At 40.7% G+C, this 16,245-nt stretch overlaps 1 protein-coding gene across 2 annotated transcripts in view; it reads left to right on the top strand.

Annotated features, from left to right (window-relative positions):
• The first annotated feature begins 312 nt into the window (after positions 1–312).
• Positions 313–16,245, top strand: part of APOBEC1 (apolipoprotein B mRNA editing enzyme catalytic subunit 1) — a 33,173-nt gene continuing 17,240 nt past the window's right edge. The window contains exons 1-5 of one of the 2 annotated variants that reach the window (XM_054989759.1): positions 313–365; positions 1,681–1,708; positions 2,413–2,807; positions 4,141–4,261; positions 6,233–6,855. In XM_054989759.1, the coding sequence (XP_054845734.1) occupies positions 338–365; positions 1,681–1,708; positions 2,413–2,807; positions 4,141–4,261; positions 6,233–6,245 (585 nt within the window). In that variant the 5' untranslated portion in view covers positions 313–337 and the 3' untranslated portion in view covers positions 6,246–6,855. Of the gene's footprint in view, positions 366–1,680; positions 1,709–2,412; positions 2,808–4,140; positions 4,262–6,232; positions 6,856–16,245 lie in introns of those variants that run through there. The other variant, XM_054989761.1, reaches the window with a different exon arrangement.

Raw genomic sequence — 16,245 nt, 5'->3', positions numbered from 1 at the left:
TAACCAAATGACTCTATTTGCCACAATCATGTGAAACAGTACGTAATACAGTTTCACTGCCTGCTCTCCTAATTAAAAGTGCACACATACCAAACAACTGACTATGTTGAAGCTTCTGTGGCTCTATGGCAAACTCATGAAGTCCCCAAGGCAACAGCCGCTCTCCTCAAAATGTGCCTTGTGGCTGATCTGGCAAATTTGGGTGTGGTGAGTCGCTTTTGTAATGCATGCTAGAGTTTCGTTTATTACAATGAACTGTTTCTGAGGAACAGAAAGTGAAAATGGGAAGAAACCTTATAAAAGAAACAAGAAGACAAGATTATGAAGGTACAGCAAGATGGCTCTACAGCTTGCAGAAGAGAAAGGTAAGACTCTGCTTCTGCAGTTGGGGGTTCAGGGTTGTTTTTCTTGCAGCTGTTCAATTTACTTTTACAGTACTATAGTATCAGAAATTCAGTAGAACGTTAAGCAAAAAGATCTACCATGCAGGGTATTCCTATCTGAAGCCACTGAGGACAGATTAATATAATCTCAGCAACTGCAGCACAGGCTATTCATGTCTCACCTTACCTTCTGTCTGCTGTACTTTTATCTGATGACTGGGCAATAGGTGCAGGACAGACACGGAAATATTTACTCAACAGTTAGTTACATTGCAGAATTTACTGCCAGTAGACACAGATAGCTTTAGAAGGTTTAGACTAGGATCCCATTCCTCCCATGGGGGTGGGGGATCCCCTGCTCCTACCTTTTGCCCCCTGCCAACGCTTACCTGGACGGCAGGTGGAAAGGTGGGGAGTGGGTCTCCCAGGTGCACTCTTGGGGCCAGCGTGACAGCATCACTGATGTCATTGTGCTGCCCCGAGAGCCACACTTCACAGCGGGCCCTCCCCTGCTTGCACGATTATGTCACTTCCCAGAAGTGACATCACGCCGGTGCAGGGCTGCGCACATGCGAGGAGGATGCTGGGAAGAAGAAAAAGGTAAGTGCTGGGTCCCCCCTCCCACTGGGAGGGTAAGGGGACCTGGAAACCCTAGTTTAGACTGATTCAAGGTTAAGTCCATTGATGGCTACTAGCCATAGTGCCTGAAAACCTCCATATTCAGAGGCAGGCAGGTCTCTAAGAGGCAGCATCAAGGGAAGGCCTTGGACTTTAAGTTCTACTGGCCCTCCAGGGGTACAGATCAGCCATTCAATAGTATTTGCAGTGCCTGAATTGGTTCATTGTATTTGTATGGGGACTGGCTTTTTAGGTATTTTCAGAGCCATTTTTTGATTTCTTGTGTTTGGTTATTGGCGCCTGTCATTCTAGGCATAAATCATATAGAAAGGAACAGGGCCTGCCAACCATGTAACTGAGCTAGGTGGTCACCTAAGGAACCAAGCTTTAATGGGCACATTAAAAAAAAATTAATATGTTCTCTCTTATGAACTAAAGAATCAAACATCATCCTTGTAAAACAGAACGTTGCCTGTTTCACACTGTGCAGCTCAGCTGTGTATGTACACACACTTAAACATATGCCGTAGTATAGCTTCTCATTTTTCTCATACTTTACCTGGGGTGCCAAAAACCGTTAGGATTTACACATGTACGAGCTTGTAACCATTCTCTTAAAAATACCCCTTCTGGACCTCTGTAGCTACATCGATTAATTCTGCAATTTTGCTTCCAACAGGTCAATTAGACAGCGATACCAGCAAAGGGTAAGGGAGGCAGTTTTCTATTACATTTTCCTTATGAACATATAAAGCTATTTAACTGAAGTCAGGAGCAGAAAGAACTGAAGCAATAGTTACATCAGGATCAAGTACCTGGCAGCCAAATTGTTTGGCCCAAATGTGTTTTTCCCTTTTACCTCTTTGTAGTAGATTTAGTCTATTCTTTTGGAGCCTGGAGTTGTATGAGGGTTTTTTTTTTGCATTTCAGTATATGAATCTTCCCTTTCCATTATTACTTTAGTTTTTGGAATAATTTCTGACTTGTTATGGAGTTCCTGCAAGTAGGAGCAGCATAATGAACTGAAAAAGGGCCTTTCTCACTCACTGGGTCCATAATACATTTGAGAGAAAGAAGACAGGGAAATTATTTCTATCAGTTCTCAAGATTTTTAATAATATAATTATATATAAGATGGGAAACCATCCATGTTGCTCACATCTTAGCTGTGTGAAATTCTGGCTGCTCACTATTTCTGTTTAATTTTCTTAACCTTAACAAAACTCTTTTGATGTCCTTTAAAACTTCTTGGGTGTTTCATATGAGGAGGAATCCCTTCATTTCTTCAGACTTTTGCTGAAATGTGTTCACTCACAACAGACCATGTAAGAGGTTACTCAATTCAGAAAAGACAGACAGCACAAAGAGGGGGATTTGGGAATGGTTAAAATCTGTCACTCTTGCACTTTAGGTGGAGAATAAAACCAGAGAATTTTAAAAAAAATTATACACCAGTGGAACATCCAAAAGGAACTTTTCTCCTGTACGAAATACGCTGGGGCAAAAGTCCCAAGACCTGGAAGAAATGGTGTACAAATGATGACAATCACCATGCTGAAATCAACTTTATTGAAAAGGCCTGGCAGGAGAAAAATTGTCACAGAACCATGCCTTGCTCTGTCACTTGGTTTCTTTCCTGGAGCCCTTGTGAAGAATGTAGCTGGTTTATAATTGAGTTCTTGAAGAAATACCCTAAGGTAACACTGGACATACGAGCATCTCGTCTGTACAGGGATTGTGAGCAGCAGACAGGACTTAAAGAATTAGTTAAAAGGGGAGTCAACATATCCATTATGCATATGGGTGGTAAGTGAATACATCTTTATTATATATATGCAAAAAGTGGATGGATGAGTAATATCTCTTAATACAGGCCTCACAAACAAAAGGAACAGTTTTCTTTATATAGCACCTTCAACATCTAAGTGTATGATACAAAAAAATAAAACATAAGATGGAAAATACTTGCATTTGATAGATATCCATGATTTTATAAACCCTGTCATTAACCAGATGTAACAGGCTAGATGGGAGTGCAAGTATCTCATTAACGACTCGGGGTCATTCTAGACGTTACCTCTTTTATGAGTTTGCCAAGGAATCAACCTGTGCTCTGTGCAGTCACTAGGGATTCCAGGTCCCCTGATGGGGGTGGGGGAATCCCCCACTCCCACCCTCCGCTTCCCGCCACCATTCACTGGGCCAGCAGGGGGGAAACATGAAGGAATGGGCCTCCAGAGTGGCTCAATGACATCATTTCCAGGGAGTGACATCATCGCATTGCCCTGAGAGTGCTTCTGCATTTTGCACCAGGCTGATTTGGGCTCCAAATGGGCCTGCTGCAAAGCACGTGAGCGCTCCTGCAACTGCGCAATGATGTCACTTCCCAGAAGTTATGTTACCGTAAAGGTGAGGAACAAGGACAAGGTGAGTGCCAGTCCTCCCACTCCTGCTGGGAGGCTAAGGGGACCTGGCAACCCTAGCAGTCACACAGCAGCTATGTCAGCCTATAGCATGAATATTACAAAATTATTAGTGATCAATAAATACAAAACAAATTATACTACAAAACAAATTATTTCAGTATACTGGTATGCAGGCCCTGTTTGTCTGAGTGGTGAGAAGTAGCAGGGGCTAGAGCTTTCCTGGGTTGGTTACCTTAAAAAAAGAGAGTAAGTGAGCACTAGAGGATTGTGGTGTCTTAGTGTGGTAGTGGAGAGTGCTCTCAAGTCATAGCTGATTTATGGTGACCCAGTGGACTTCTCATGGCAAGAGACTATCAGAGGTGGTTTGCCATTGCCTGCCTCTGCAGCCCTGGTCTTCAGCGGAGGTCTCCCATACAAGTACTAACCCAAACTGACCCTGCTTAGCTTCTGAGATCTGATGAGATCAGGCTTGTCTGGGCTATCCAGGTCAGGGCAGGTGGATGGAGAACAGGTGGTGTCACAGAAGATCCACTACTCCACACTGGATCCCCAGAGTGAAAGATCCTGCAGGTGCTTCAGCCCACCTGCTGTTCTCTCTGTTTCTGTCAAATCTCCCTCAAAATGTTCTTCTATCAAGATGGAAATCAAATATAAGCTTCCACAATGAAACTCTCTGTCCCCTACACATAATCAAAAAATATTTATTTCTTCAGATTATAATTATTGTTGGAGAATATTTGTTGATCATCAAAGGAACCAGGATCAGGACAATCACTATATGGGTTTCTCTCGGAAGATATGTGACTGGAATGAAAAACTTCATTCAATACTTGAGTAAGTGGCTATTATATTCAATATCTTGCATGGCCTTCTGTGTGGCTTCTGGCACTAGTTGCTCTTACTTATTATCAGGGCTTTTTTCAGCAGGAACGTGGTGGAACAGAGTTCCAGCACCTCTTAAAAATACTTGGCAATAGCACATGAAAATATTATTTCAAAGAATCCCATGTGTTTCTCCCTGATTTCCCTCTTGAGAGTTCTGCCATCTCTTTTCCCTGAACCCCCCCCCCCTCTGCTTACTACCCAAATGCTAGCAATTTATAATGCAAGATCTGGTGGGGGAGGCACACCATGGGTCTTTTTGCTCTGACTTCACACAAACAAAACCCAGTGGGGTTCAACAGAGACCCAGGGCACCAATTCCAGGGGCTGTAGTGCTGATGGTGAATAGGCAGGTTTTACTTCCACTTCAGGAATATATTACTTCTATGATCTGACTTATTTTTTGTTAGGATTGAATGGCAACCAATGACTGGTGCAGGGCGTAGACTTTACTACCATTCAGTTGTGTCCCAGAGTACAGACCACTGATTTGGCCCACATCCAAACCTTTTTTATTGTCATAGCCATAGCTTGTCTCAGATACTTGATCATACTGTGTTGATGAAGAGATGAAACCCGTGAACTGACCAACCATCCTGTGTGTACATTAGCTAAAGGTCATCAAATTTTGATGGATGGAAGAGGTAAACCTGCTTTTCCAAAGTTGGCCCTGCCCCTTGTCCTGAGCTATCCACAAGTTCTAGGCCCTGACAAGATTGTCTGTTTTACTGTATTACATTTTATAATATCCTTTCTTCAAGGAACTTTTTGTCCCCCTCCTCATCCTTCATCATTACAACAGTCATGTGTTACAGATTAGGCTGAGAGACAGTGATTGGTCTGGGATCATTTAATAAACATTATGGATGAACAAGGATTGAATCTGGGGGTTGCCAACTCCAGGTTGTAAAAGTTCTGGATATTTGATGGTGGATCCTGGAGAGAGTGGGGTTTGGGGAGGGTAGGGACCTCGGGAGAGTATAATGCTATAGAGTTCACCCTCCAAAGCTGCCATTTTCTACAGAAGAACTGATCTCTGTGGTCTGGAGATCAGTGCCAATGTCAGAAGATCTCCAGCCACCACCTGGATGTTGGCAAGCCTAGCGTTACTGGTCTAAAGTCAGTACTTCATTCTATCCATCCCTCTTGTTTTTCAGAGGAATGAGTTTTACAAACCCAGTCTCCCCTTCCTTGCATAGTTGCCTCCAGAAGGAGAGACTTTGCTTCCCTTTTGTTGGGTATTACTGTGGGTGTTGAAATTCTGAGTATTGGGAATATATATTCAGTTTGGTTTAGTTTAGTAACTTAGCAGAGTAACATAGCAGAGTTATTTAGTCAGATGCGTTTAAACCCTTTAAAAACATGCATTAATTAATTAATCTTCAGACAAAATCATAGAAAGATAGAACTTACAGTTTATTGTAGCAGATTTCTTCCATAGCAATATCTTCTGGTAATAAGAAGGGAAAGATCCTAATCTAAAGAGTTACATTCCCTATTCTAATACAACGGCCTGAAGAAGTAGGCAGCGAGGCTGTAGACGTGTGTTTGTGGACAAAAAAAGCTCCATAGAGGAGCATGGAGGATTTACATCCTTCCTCTTTGGAAGACCATGTGGAGAGAGAGATTTCCCAAGAGGCACAGAGGCAAGAGAGGAGGAGTCAGTAGGCGTTCCCTCTTTCGACAAGAGAGTGGCAGATTGCTAGACTTATACATTACATTCAAAGAGACATGCAGCGCCCCCCAGTGTCCAGAGGCAGGCTGAGTCACCTATTCCAGCACTGAATCCTAGCATTTTACAACTCCCCATCTCAGTTTCTCTGCTTGACCACTACTGTGTCATGCCACTATGCTAGTTCCTTCTGTTGTAAAGATTTTTTCTAGAGTAGTGTTACTCGTCTCCATGTGTCTCTTTTTCCACAGCGAATCCTCCTGACATGCTATGGATGGTCACCCTTTATGGCTGATTGAGAAGCAATGATGCCCCAAACCTCTTGCCAAACCCAAGTGTCTTTGTATTTGCTAAGAATTATTAGTGTCAGAAAAAATATTCATTTTATATGGGCAGTATTTTCCCATTCAGAATTTTTATAATGAAAACATTCCCTTAAAAAATAAATGTATTGTATAAAATGGATACATTTATGAATGAGTTTATGGGGGCTTTATGTATAGCATAATAGAAAAATTAGTTACAAATACTGTCATGTTTTTTATTTCATATGAATGAAGGATGTTAATAGAAAATAATTAAACAAATGGGTAGCAAGCAATATAAAATAAAAATGTTTATAACATGAAAATGAAAAGGGAGACGATGGGTGCATGGAGGCTAAGTGAACTGGTGCTTGACATGGAGTGGGATGCTGTCCTTTTCAGGTGGGCCTAAGTTCATCCATTGCAGAAATGAGCAGAGCCACACCAGCATTGCCCAATATTAAGCTGTGGTCATAAAGCTATCCCACTTCCTTTTTTCTCCCCCTTACAGCACTGATGTCAGTGCATTATATGAGACTATAGAATGTATGCAGTACAAAAATTGTGGTGAGAATTGCTTTTCATTAATACTAAAATTTCCTATGCAATGTGTGGTTTGTCTAATCACAGTAACAAAAAGAACCGTTATGTTACTTGTTTAAATAATTTTGTGACACAGCACTTCACAATGTTACCTCCTGGGACAACGATAAACATGCAACTGCAATCACTATTGGGCATGTTGGTATCTTGATTACTGCAAACTCTTATTGAAAGTCAGCATGTGGTAGTGAGTGATTGTAGTGTGTTAGAGTGTTCAAATCCCCAATTGCCAAAACAATGTTGTGGGTGACCACTTTCTCAAGGTTCTAGTGAGGGTGAAATGGAAGACAGGAGAACCAAGTATGCTGCTATGAGGTCCTTGGCGAAGCAAGGGATAAAAAAGCACTAAATAAATACTTGGCACAACCTTCTGGTGCTACTGTAAATTTAGGAGAGAATTCTTTTGAATCAGGTCTCCACTTATTAGCACAACTAACTGGATTCTGGGATCAAAAAATGTTTCATTGAGGAAAGCAGTTGAAGGCCCTTACAATTTCATTCATGATCCAAAATGTGCAGACACAGAGCAGAACCACAAGTGACAAAAGGCACAGATTGGACACTTGTCAGCTTCCCCCAAGTTTTGATGGGAAATGTAGGCATCCTGGTCTTGCAGCTTGGCTCTCTGACTGCTGTCCAATGGACTTTTCAACTGTCACTTGTCCAACATTCCGCCAAGCTGCCTACATTTCCCATCAAAACTTGAGGGAAGCTTGAGGGAAGTGTCCAATCTGTGCCTTTTGTCACTTGTGGTTCTGCTCACAGGTTTTCTCTCCATTGAGGATTACATCATTTCATTTCCATCTTCACCTTGAAGGACTCTTTATTTACTAAATATTTTACAAAATGAAATGCAGGAGCCCTCTTAGGCAATATTTTATTTATAAATTTGGATTAACAAATTAGGGCACTGCTATTTCCTTTCCTTTCAAGATCATTTGATCCAGTAGTCTTGAGCAGCAGATAAGGAGTCTTTATTTATTTAAGGAAAATATGGTGGAGAGATACTTGACCAAAGCCAACATGATCCTTGGGTCTCTCTATCCACCAACAAATAATGAACTATATTGTCTTTTGATACAGTAGGAGGTAGTTTAGTTAAAATAGAAGCAATCCACAGTTCATGATAAGAATTTTAATGAGGGCATTCCAATATCATATGGGACAAAGGGCTGGCCTTTTCTAAGTTGCATTGATAAAATTCTATTCGAGTAAGTTATATTACAGTATCTCCCATATAAAACTGCTGAAGGAGCAGCATTCAGACGTGCGAGCATAAATGCTATGCAAAAGCGAGGAACTGTTGAGAGTTTAATGTAGGCTGGGATTGTTGAAGATGGAAGGATGCCAAAGAACTCTCCGAGTGCATATAACTGAGCAGGAGTAATCTAGATCTTCTATACGTTTCTTGATATTTAATAAAGATTCACTTTCCCCAAATCTTAATATATCATCCTTTCCTAAATTGAGACAAAATAATTTATCTATTTCTTGCATCCATTGGGGTAGTATAGGCCTTGATTTAGCTTGTAAAGCAGACCATCCTTCTTGTGGAGAAGACCTTTAGCCTGTGTTTGAATACATGCAGCCATGCTTTGGCTTCAATAGCATTCTAATCTTAAAGGGCACTGCTATTGATGGGTCTTATGAATTACTGGGAATTGGCAACACCCATCTTCAGCCCATACTCCCCAGAAACTGTCCCCAGTTAGCAAGGGCCAAGCTGATGAGTGGTCACCAGAGAGACACCCCCCCCTCCTTCACCCTGGGCTGTGTAGCCAGCAGCAAGCTAGAAGCACCAGCAACTACCCTAGAAGAACAGCCATCAATCACCCATCAAAGGGCAAACCAGCTTAAAGATGTGCAGTACGAGACCAGGCAGAAGGGAGCATGGATGGGCAGGAAAGGTAGGCAGGGGGGATTATGCATTCCCTCACCCCACAAGGTTTCCTGGTGCCCTGGAAGAATACAATGCCCAGGGGACAAGAACACGGTGGAGGCTGGTGTTTTCCCATGAGTGGGTGGGAGAGTCACTCTCAGTCACGAATACCTGCACAAGTTGTGAGCAATCCTCCAGAGGAAAAAAGCATACATCATGCCTCCCAAAATATAAGCTCCATTGTCTTCAGTGGGGCTTACTCCTAGGTAAGAATGCACAGGATTACAGCCTGGAAAGGGATTTTAATAATAATAATAATAATAACCGAGTTATATACCGCCCTTCAGGAAAATTTAATGCCCACTCAGAGCAGTTTACAAATTATGTCATTATTATTCCCACAACAAAACACCTTGTGAGGTGGGTGGAGCTGAGAGAGCTCCAGAGAACTGTAACTAGCCCAAGGTCACCCAGCTGGCTTCAAGTGGAGGAGTGGGGAACCAAACCTGGCTCTCCAGATTAGAGTCCAGCACTCTTAACCACTACACCAAACTGGCTCTCGTTTTTCAGCCTCCCAGACTGAATTCAGCCCAACCAACTTTCCCTTTTAATGTCAATGAGTCAATTCAATAAGCTTCCTCCCCTACTTTCTTTCTTGCCTCCTTTCACAGGAGAAAGATGGCAACCCAGCTAGCTAGTCTGAGTGGCCCCGCTGCTGCTGCCTTCTTCGTGCTCTGACCTGGCTTCAGCATGCCATGCCATGCCTCACTGTGCACCTATTCTGGACGGGGTCTCGCGGCTTGGTGTTAAAAAACGAAAAATTAATTAAAAATAGTGTCAGTTTAAACGGGTAAAAACCGGTGCCAGGTGTCACATCTAGCTTGGCCCCCAAGCATAGTGGAACTACAAACTCCATGCAATGGCTCAAAGTACAGGGAGTTCTGCTGGTCTCTTCAGAGGTGCCATGCTAGATCAACTCAAAGGTCTGCCTACTCCTGTAGTGACCAACCAGATGCACCAGAAAGCACACAAGCAGGGCTGAAAGGCAGCCCCTCCTCTCTGCTATTGCTTTGCAGCAACTGCTATTCAAGGAAATACTGGCCTGGATCCCACCAAGATTTCCGTAGCACAAGGAGGGGGGTTATTTTCTCCAGCCCCACCCTCCCAGGGGATAGCTCAGATTCCAACCCAGACTGTTCTGGGAGCTCCTCCTGTACCCCAGGAGCAATATTTCAGGGCATTTCAGGGCTGTTTTGGGAGGCAGAAAGTGAAAAAAATTCACTCCTTTCCTTGCAGCTGTGGAAATCTAAGAGCTAAACTACAAGAGAAGAATGACATGAGGACACTCACGCGAAGGGAGTCGCAATGTTAGCCAGGAAGCTGAGTTTTAAAAGACAGATTAGAAGGCTTTGTCAATTTCCCCTCTCTACAGAGCCTGCAAAGATTGCTCCTCAGTGGGTTTGTTTATTTCTTCTTTGCCTCCCAAAGGCTCTGTCAGTTTCCCCTCTCCTTCTGGGAGGCAAAGATGAAATAAACCCTCTGAGGAGCAATCTCTATGGCTCTGTAGAGAGTGGAAACTGACAAAACTTTCCGATCTATCTTTTAAAACTCAGCTTCCTGGCTAACATTGTGACTCCCTTCATGTGAGCGTCCTCGTGTAATTCATCTCTTGTAGTTTAGCTCTAAGTGGGATCCAAGCCACTACTTTTGAACATGGAGCTCCCATCTAGCCAGTTGAATGAGCCAAATTTGTTATCCACCAGAACACGGCTCTCAAGGTCTACCCCACATTCTTCTCGCATCTTTTCTATGCAGTGATGTATTTCAATGGAGCTGCTGCAAGTCAATGGGCATTCGTGGCTTCCATCATATCTAATGGGCCTTCCAGCCTTTCCCATTGTTTCCAATGGGCATTCTTGTCATTCGTTTCAGAACCTGCCCCCCCCACTTACCTTTAAGGTGCTGCGTCTCCGAGACTTGGGGGGCTGATCCAGGGTGTTGAGGGCTGCGGGGGCTACCCTTGCTGGGTTCTGATGCTTTCTGGTCTTACTTTTCAAGGAGGGGGTGCATGTTTATTGGAGCAGCGGGGGACTTTGCAAACAAGCAGTGCTTTAGCTGCCAGCCTGGCCCTTGTCATGAATGGCGTGTGGGTGAGCGCCCTGTCTGCACCTTCCATTGAACTGCATCTAACTGCTCAAGTCTCCTATAACATCCCTACATAAAGAAATAATGTCACTATATTAGAGGGGGTGGAAAGGCCATTGCAAAAGTTCAGGCTGCCCAGGTGGAATTTTAAGGATTTGGGGGCTCCCAGTTGCTGTACGTCTGTGTGCTTAACACATTGAACTACAATTACAGATGAAGATGAATAAGTATTTAAACAAACTCAGGATCTTTTATAATGACAGTTTTAAATTTTTCTTTGAAACTAGTTTTTAAACAAAGAAGATGACAGGGCACTACTGTAACCAAGCAATTTAACTGTTGCTAGGTAATTCAACAGAACGAAGCCTGCATCTTTAGGACTTTCTGGTTTCCTGCAGTTTTAAAGAACTAAAAATTACAGCATTGGTGGTAAATTAAACATTCCATTAGACTACACCTGATACTAAGAGGAGACCAAAACTGCCTAAGTCTTAAAATACCTTGCCATTATAGCAAACGGCCAGCTGCTTGACCAACTGCTATTTATGCACTCCTACAGAGAAACTTGCAGTGTTCTATAAAGGAACTATCATTTCTGGAAAAATGCTATATTTACTGAGGTTAGCGGATCACTATGATTTTTGTTTTGTTACATGAAATGAAGCAAACTCCTGGATATGTTTTTAACTGAATCACTTTCTAATTTCTGCTTATTTTTATATCCACTTGTTTCCCGTTCTGTTTCTTCTGCATTTCTGATTGATGCAGAAGAGAGCAGACTCTATGGTTTCCCTGCTGAGTTCTCCCCCTCCCCAAACTCCACCCTCTCCAGGTACCATCCTGAAATTTCCCGTAATTTCCCAACCTGGAGTTGATCACCCTACTGTGGAATCCAGGTCAATACATTTATATTCAACATTTTAAGTTACAAATTTCATAACTGTTTTACAACTACATTATGAGTTTCAATATTGCTACCTATTCAATATTACGTTTTTTTTTACTACTTCTACATAGCCAATATAAATGTTAACAAATGGATAATATATCAGAATCCATAAAGGAAGTCTATTATATATCTCATAATAAAAAAAACAAAAAAACTGTGTTTCTGCTCAAAAAACTACTTCTTACATTTATAATAATTTAGGACTAATTCTCATTCTCCTTTTACACTGTCTAAATTTGTCTCCTGCTTTCATAACACACATTCCATCTCTCCTCAAAACTAGTGATTAATCTGTTTCTCAAATAAGATGTTAACTTCACCATTACTGCATATTTGGCAGGTTTGTTTTCCTATTCTTCTAAGCTTGGACAGATGTCTAATCTTCATTTTGCTACATAGATGATTCCAGCCTCTGTCACCATATATTCAAATATCTTTTTCAAGACTTTTGGTAATTGATTAGACAATATTCCTAACAGCATATTCTTCGCTTTCAAGGAGAATATAAATTTTAATATATTCTGCATTTTTCCATGTAGTTCCTTCCAGTATCCTTTTGCTTTTTTTGCAAGTCCACCACATATGATAAAAGGTTTCATCTATATCTTGACATTTCAAACATTTTCCTTTGTAGTTATTTATCTACTTTCTCAATATCCTTTGGAGTAATATACTAGCTGAAAAACATTTTGTACCAATTTTCTCTTAACACCTAGCTGGCTGTAAACAATTCCTTTTTCTCATTGGTGCATAGGTAGTTCGTCTCTAAAGTTCTGCATCCATTTAAATATATATTTTTCACTTGTTCTTCTATTTCTAATAGAATTATCCATCATAAAAAATGATCTTTTTGTTTTGTAACCAGCTGTTCGAACTCAGTCATCTCTCTTAAAACTCCACTTTCCGTGTTAATAATCTTCTTTAATCTTGAAACTGATTGGTAATATGGTAACTATCTCTAATATAGTCCATGGCCGTTTCCACACTGTCTATAAATAGCGCGAGACTCAGGAAGGCTGCCGGCTTCCTCTTGCGATTTTTGACGCCATCTGTTTACAAAACACCACAAACGGTGATTTATGACGTTTTGTAGTCGGATGGTGTTAAAAATCGTGCGAGGAAGCTGGCAGCCTTCCATGAGTCTCGTGCTATTTATAGACAGTGTGGAAACGGCCCATCTCTAATTATATGGCTCCTTTCTTATGTTATGATAATTTTAGTTGATTTCTGCTGATTCCAGTTTTACTATTTGTGTTGGATTTTTAAGCCAACCTGCAATCCAAACCAAACTTGCGATTTGATAATACAATTTTATATTTGGAACTGCTAACTCTCCTCTCTTTTTCTCATCTTGAAGTATTTTAAAACTTATTCTTAGTTTCTTGCAATTCCAAATACATTTATTTGATTTTTTTTTTTGGCAATGCATTCATTTTGATTGCTCAAATTCTCTCCAGCCATGAGAATTTTAATTTTTTCCATCTAGATAAATCTGTTTGTTTCTGTCTCCAGGCCTTCTAATAATATTCTGAAGTACATTCAGTAGAAAAGACCATGTTAAATTGTTAAACTCTTTATCTGCATCCAAAAATAAAAACAGTTTTATTTTTTTCTTATTCACAAATTCAATTGCACCTATTATAAATTGTATGTCATATACCTCTTTAGTACAAAGTCTGTTTGATCAATATGTATTAGATTTGGTATGCATTTTCTTAATTTTTCTGCCATTATTGTAGCAAAGATTTTATAATCTACATTCAATAAGGAGATAGGTCTATATGACTGTGGTAGCATTGATTCACGTTATATATGCCTCTTGCCACATTGGAGGTATTGTCTTCCCTTCTTTTATCTCATTCATAACTTTTTGTAATGGTATCAAGACTTTTTCAAAATGTTTATAATACATTGCTATCAACTCATCCAGGCCTGGAGCCTTATCCTTTTTCATATTTTTTACTGCCTGGGAAATTTCTTGAATTGTTATTGTTTGATTTAAATTTTTTGTGTTTTTGGCATAAACAAAAAACCCCTTTTAAACAATTTAAAATTAAAACAACATTAAAATAGTATAAAATAATTGAATAAAAACATACACACACAAAAACACAGAATGCCAAGAACAGGGAAGATGGCCAATAACAGCTATTGGGAGTAAACCAAAGGAAAAAAAAAAGTCCTCACTCACCGGCAGAAGACGGCAATAAAGGGGGATGGGGATTTTGGTCATCACTAGAGATGGGCACGAACTAGAAAAAATCCAAACCATGTGGCTCGTGGTTTGTCAAATTTCACGAACCACGAACCACGGACTTTCATGAACCTGCCCTTGGTTTGCGAACCGGTTCATTTGGTTCATGAAAATGCCACATCCAGGTCAGAAAATCATCCGGGCCAGCAGAAGTTCACTTCCAGGTCAGCAGAAGGTCTGCAGGAAGTCCGTCCCCTGTTGCTTAGGAAACTGATTGATTGGCACCAGGCTGTCTGCAGTAATGTACCAAACAAACCAGCCTAAAAGTTTGTGGCGGTTCATCAGAAATGGGATCTGATGAACTGTGGTTCGTGAACCACGAACTGGCCTAGCTCGTGCTTAATTTTGGTTCATATTTCAGTTCGTGCCCATCTCTCGTCATCACCAACTCTAAAAGATTGAACAATTTGCTACTGATCACTGGGCTCCGCCAAAATAGCCTAAATGGCAATTTGATTTGATTTATATATTATATTATGGTAATTAGACTGGAACTGAAATACTGTGAAGGGGGGCCCTTTCCTAGCTTCTGACCAGGGTGGTTTATGTACATGCATATGAATGTTCCTTAGCAGAATATCTAACCAGATGGCAGATCTCCCAAATGAAGACAAAAATAATGGTATTTAGAGCTTTGATTCCCAACCCCTTGTCTCATATTGTGAAATAGCTTTGCCTAGCTGCTTTATTTCCTTGAAGTCCTCTTGTGGCTTACACCATAAAACTGATGTAACGGTACAGTATGACTCTCAGGCAGCAGGTTATGAATGCAATCAGAGGACAATAGCCTTTGTATTCTGCTCAAGCATCAGCCACAGTGGTGCTTTAGTTCTGTAGGGTGGACATTTTTAGCTTGTTAGATGTGGGTATTAGAGGATATGAAACACAGCTTGATGACAAATTCAAAACCAATTCTGTAAACATTTTATGAACAACAAGGAGGAGGCTCTGACTGAATCCTACTTATAGGCCTTCCAGGGGCATCTTTTTGGCCACTGTGGGAAGCAGCATGCTGAACTAGGTGGCTTCTTGCTATGATCCAGCAGGGCTGTTCTTAAGTTCTACTTGAGTTTTTTCAGTTTTCATCTGAAGAGATTAACATCTTTGGTCCAGCTTGCTGGTCGTTTTATTTGCTTAGTGACTCTGAGAAGAGTCTTCTGTTCTAAATGTTTATAGTTCTTGAACATATGCACATTTTAAAAAATTCATGGCTAATTCTACAGCTGATGGCAGTTTCTGGGCTAATGCAGTAAATTGCTCTTCCCATAAAGATGTCACTTTCTAAAGAACAAAAATGAATATATGGTAATGAAGATGATTAGATCATATCATAATTGCAATTAGAGTTGTAACTTTAAAAAAACGGCACATCATGTAGGAGCTTATTATTTCAAATACTGTTGTGACTGGCTTTTCTTTTCTTGGCTTAATGATACTTTGCAACTCCTTGATGAGGACTTCATGAAGCTGTCTTTGAATTTTAAAAGCATCTAATCACTTGAAAAATATTAAATAAATTAAGATGTGCTCCTGGGGAACGTAAGTATTGTTCGTAATGAGATGCCATTGAGCCATGTAGCCTTTTCCAAAGCATGTTTATTCAGATGTAAATCTCACTGTGATGAAGTCCTAATAGGTGTTTTAAACATTGCAATCTTAATGACTCAATTCATTTCCATGTAAGTTTCAAGAAAACTAGTTATTCTTCAGCAAGGAAAGTACAAAAGGAAACTCCAGAATAAAATTGATGAATGAGAATTTATCAGTAGGCTTACATGTATTAATCAGCTTAATAGAGATTATGTATTTTCACTCACAACAGATGATAAATTAGCTTACAGCACTAACCCTGCTTTTCTCCCTAATGGAGACCTGTTCTTCTCTCCTCCATGTTATCCTCACAACAACAACCTTGTGAGGTGGGTTATGTTGAGAGAGGCCATTTTCACACATCCTTATTGTAACGCCATACTAGCACATCGTATCACTGTTCTTCCACTATATTTCACTTCTCCCATGAATACCCGTTATCCTCCCATAATCATCACGTTTTTCTCTATTCCACTTTGTGATGCTTTTTTAGTGCTTTTTTTGCTTTCGTGATAATGATTGAAAACAATTGGGAACAA

This window comes from Eublepharis macularius, chromosome 10 (genome assembly GCF_028583425.1).
Source record: "Eublepharis macularius isolate TG4126 chromosome 10, MPM_Emac_v1.0, whole genome shotgun sequence".
Classification (NCBI taxonomy): domain Eukaryota; kingdom Metazoa; phylum Chordata; class Lepidosauria; order Squamata; family Eublepharidae; genus Eublepharis; species Eublepharis macularius.
This window is presented reverse-complemented; position numbering and strand designations above follow the sequence as displayed.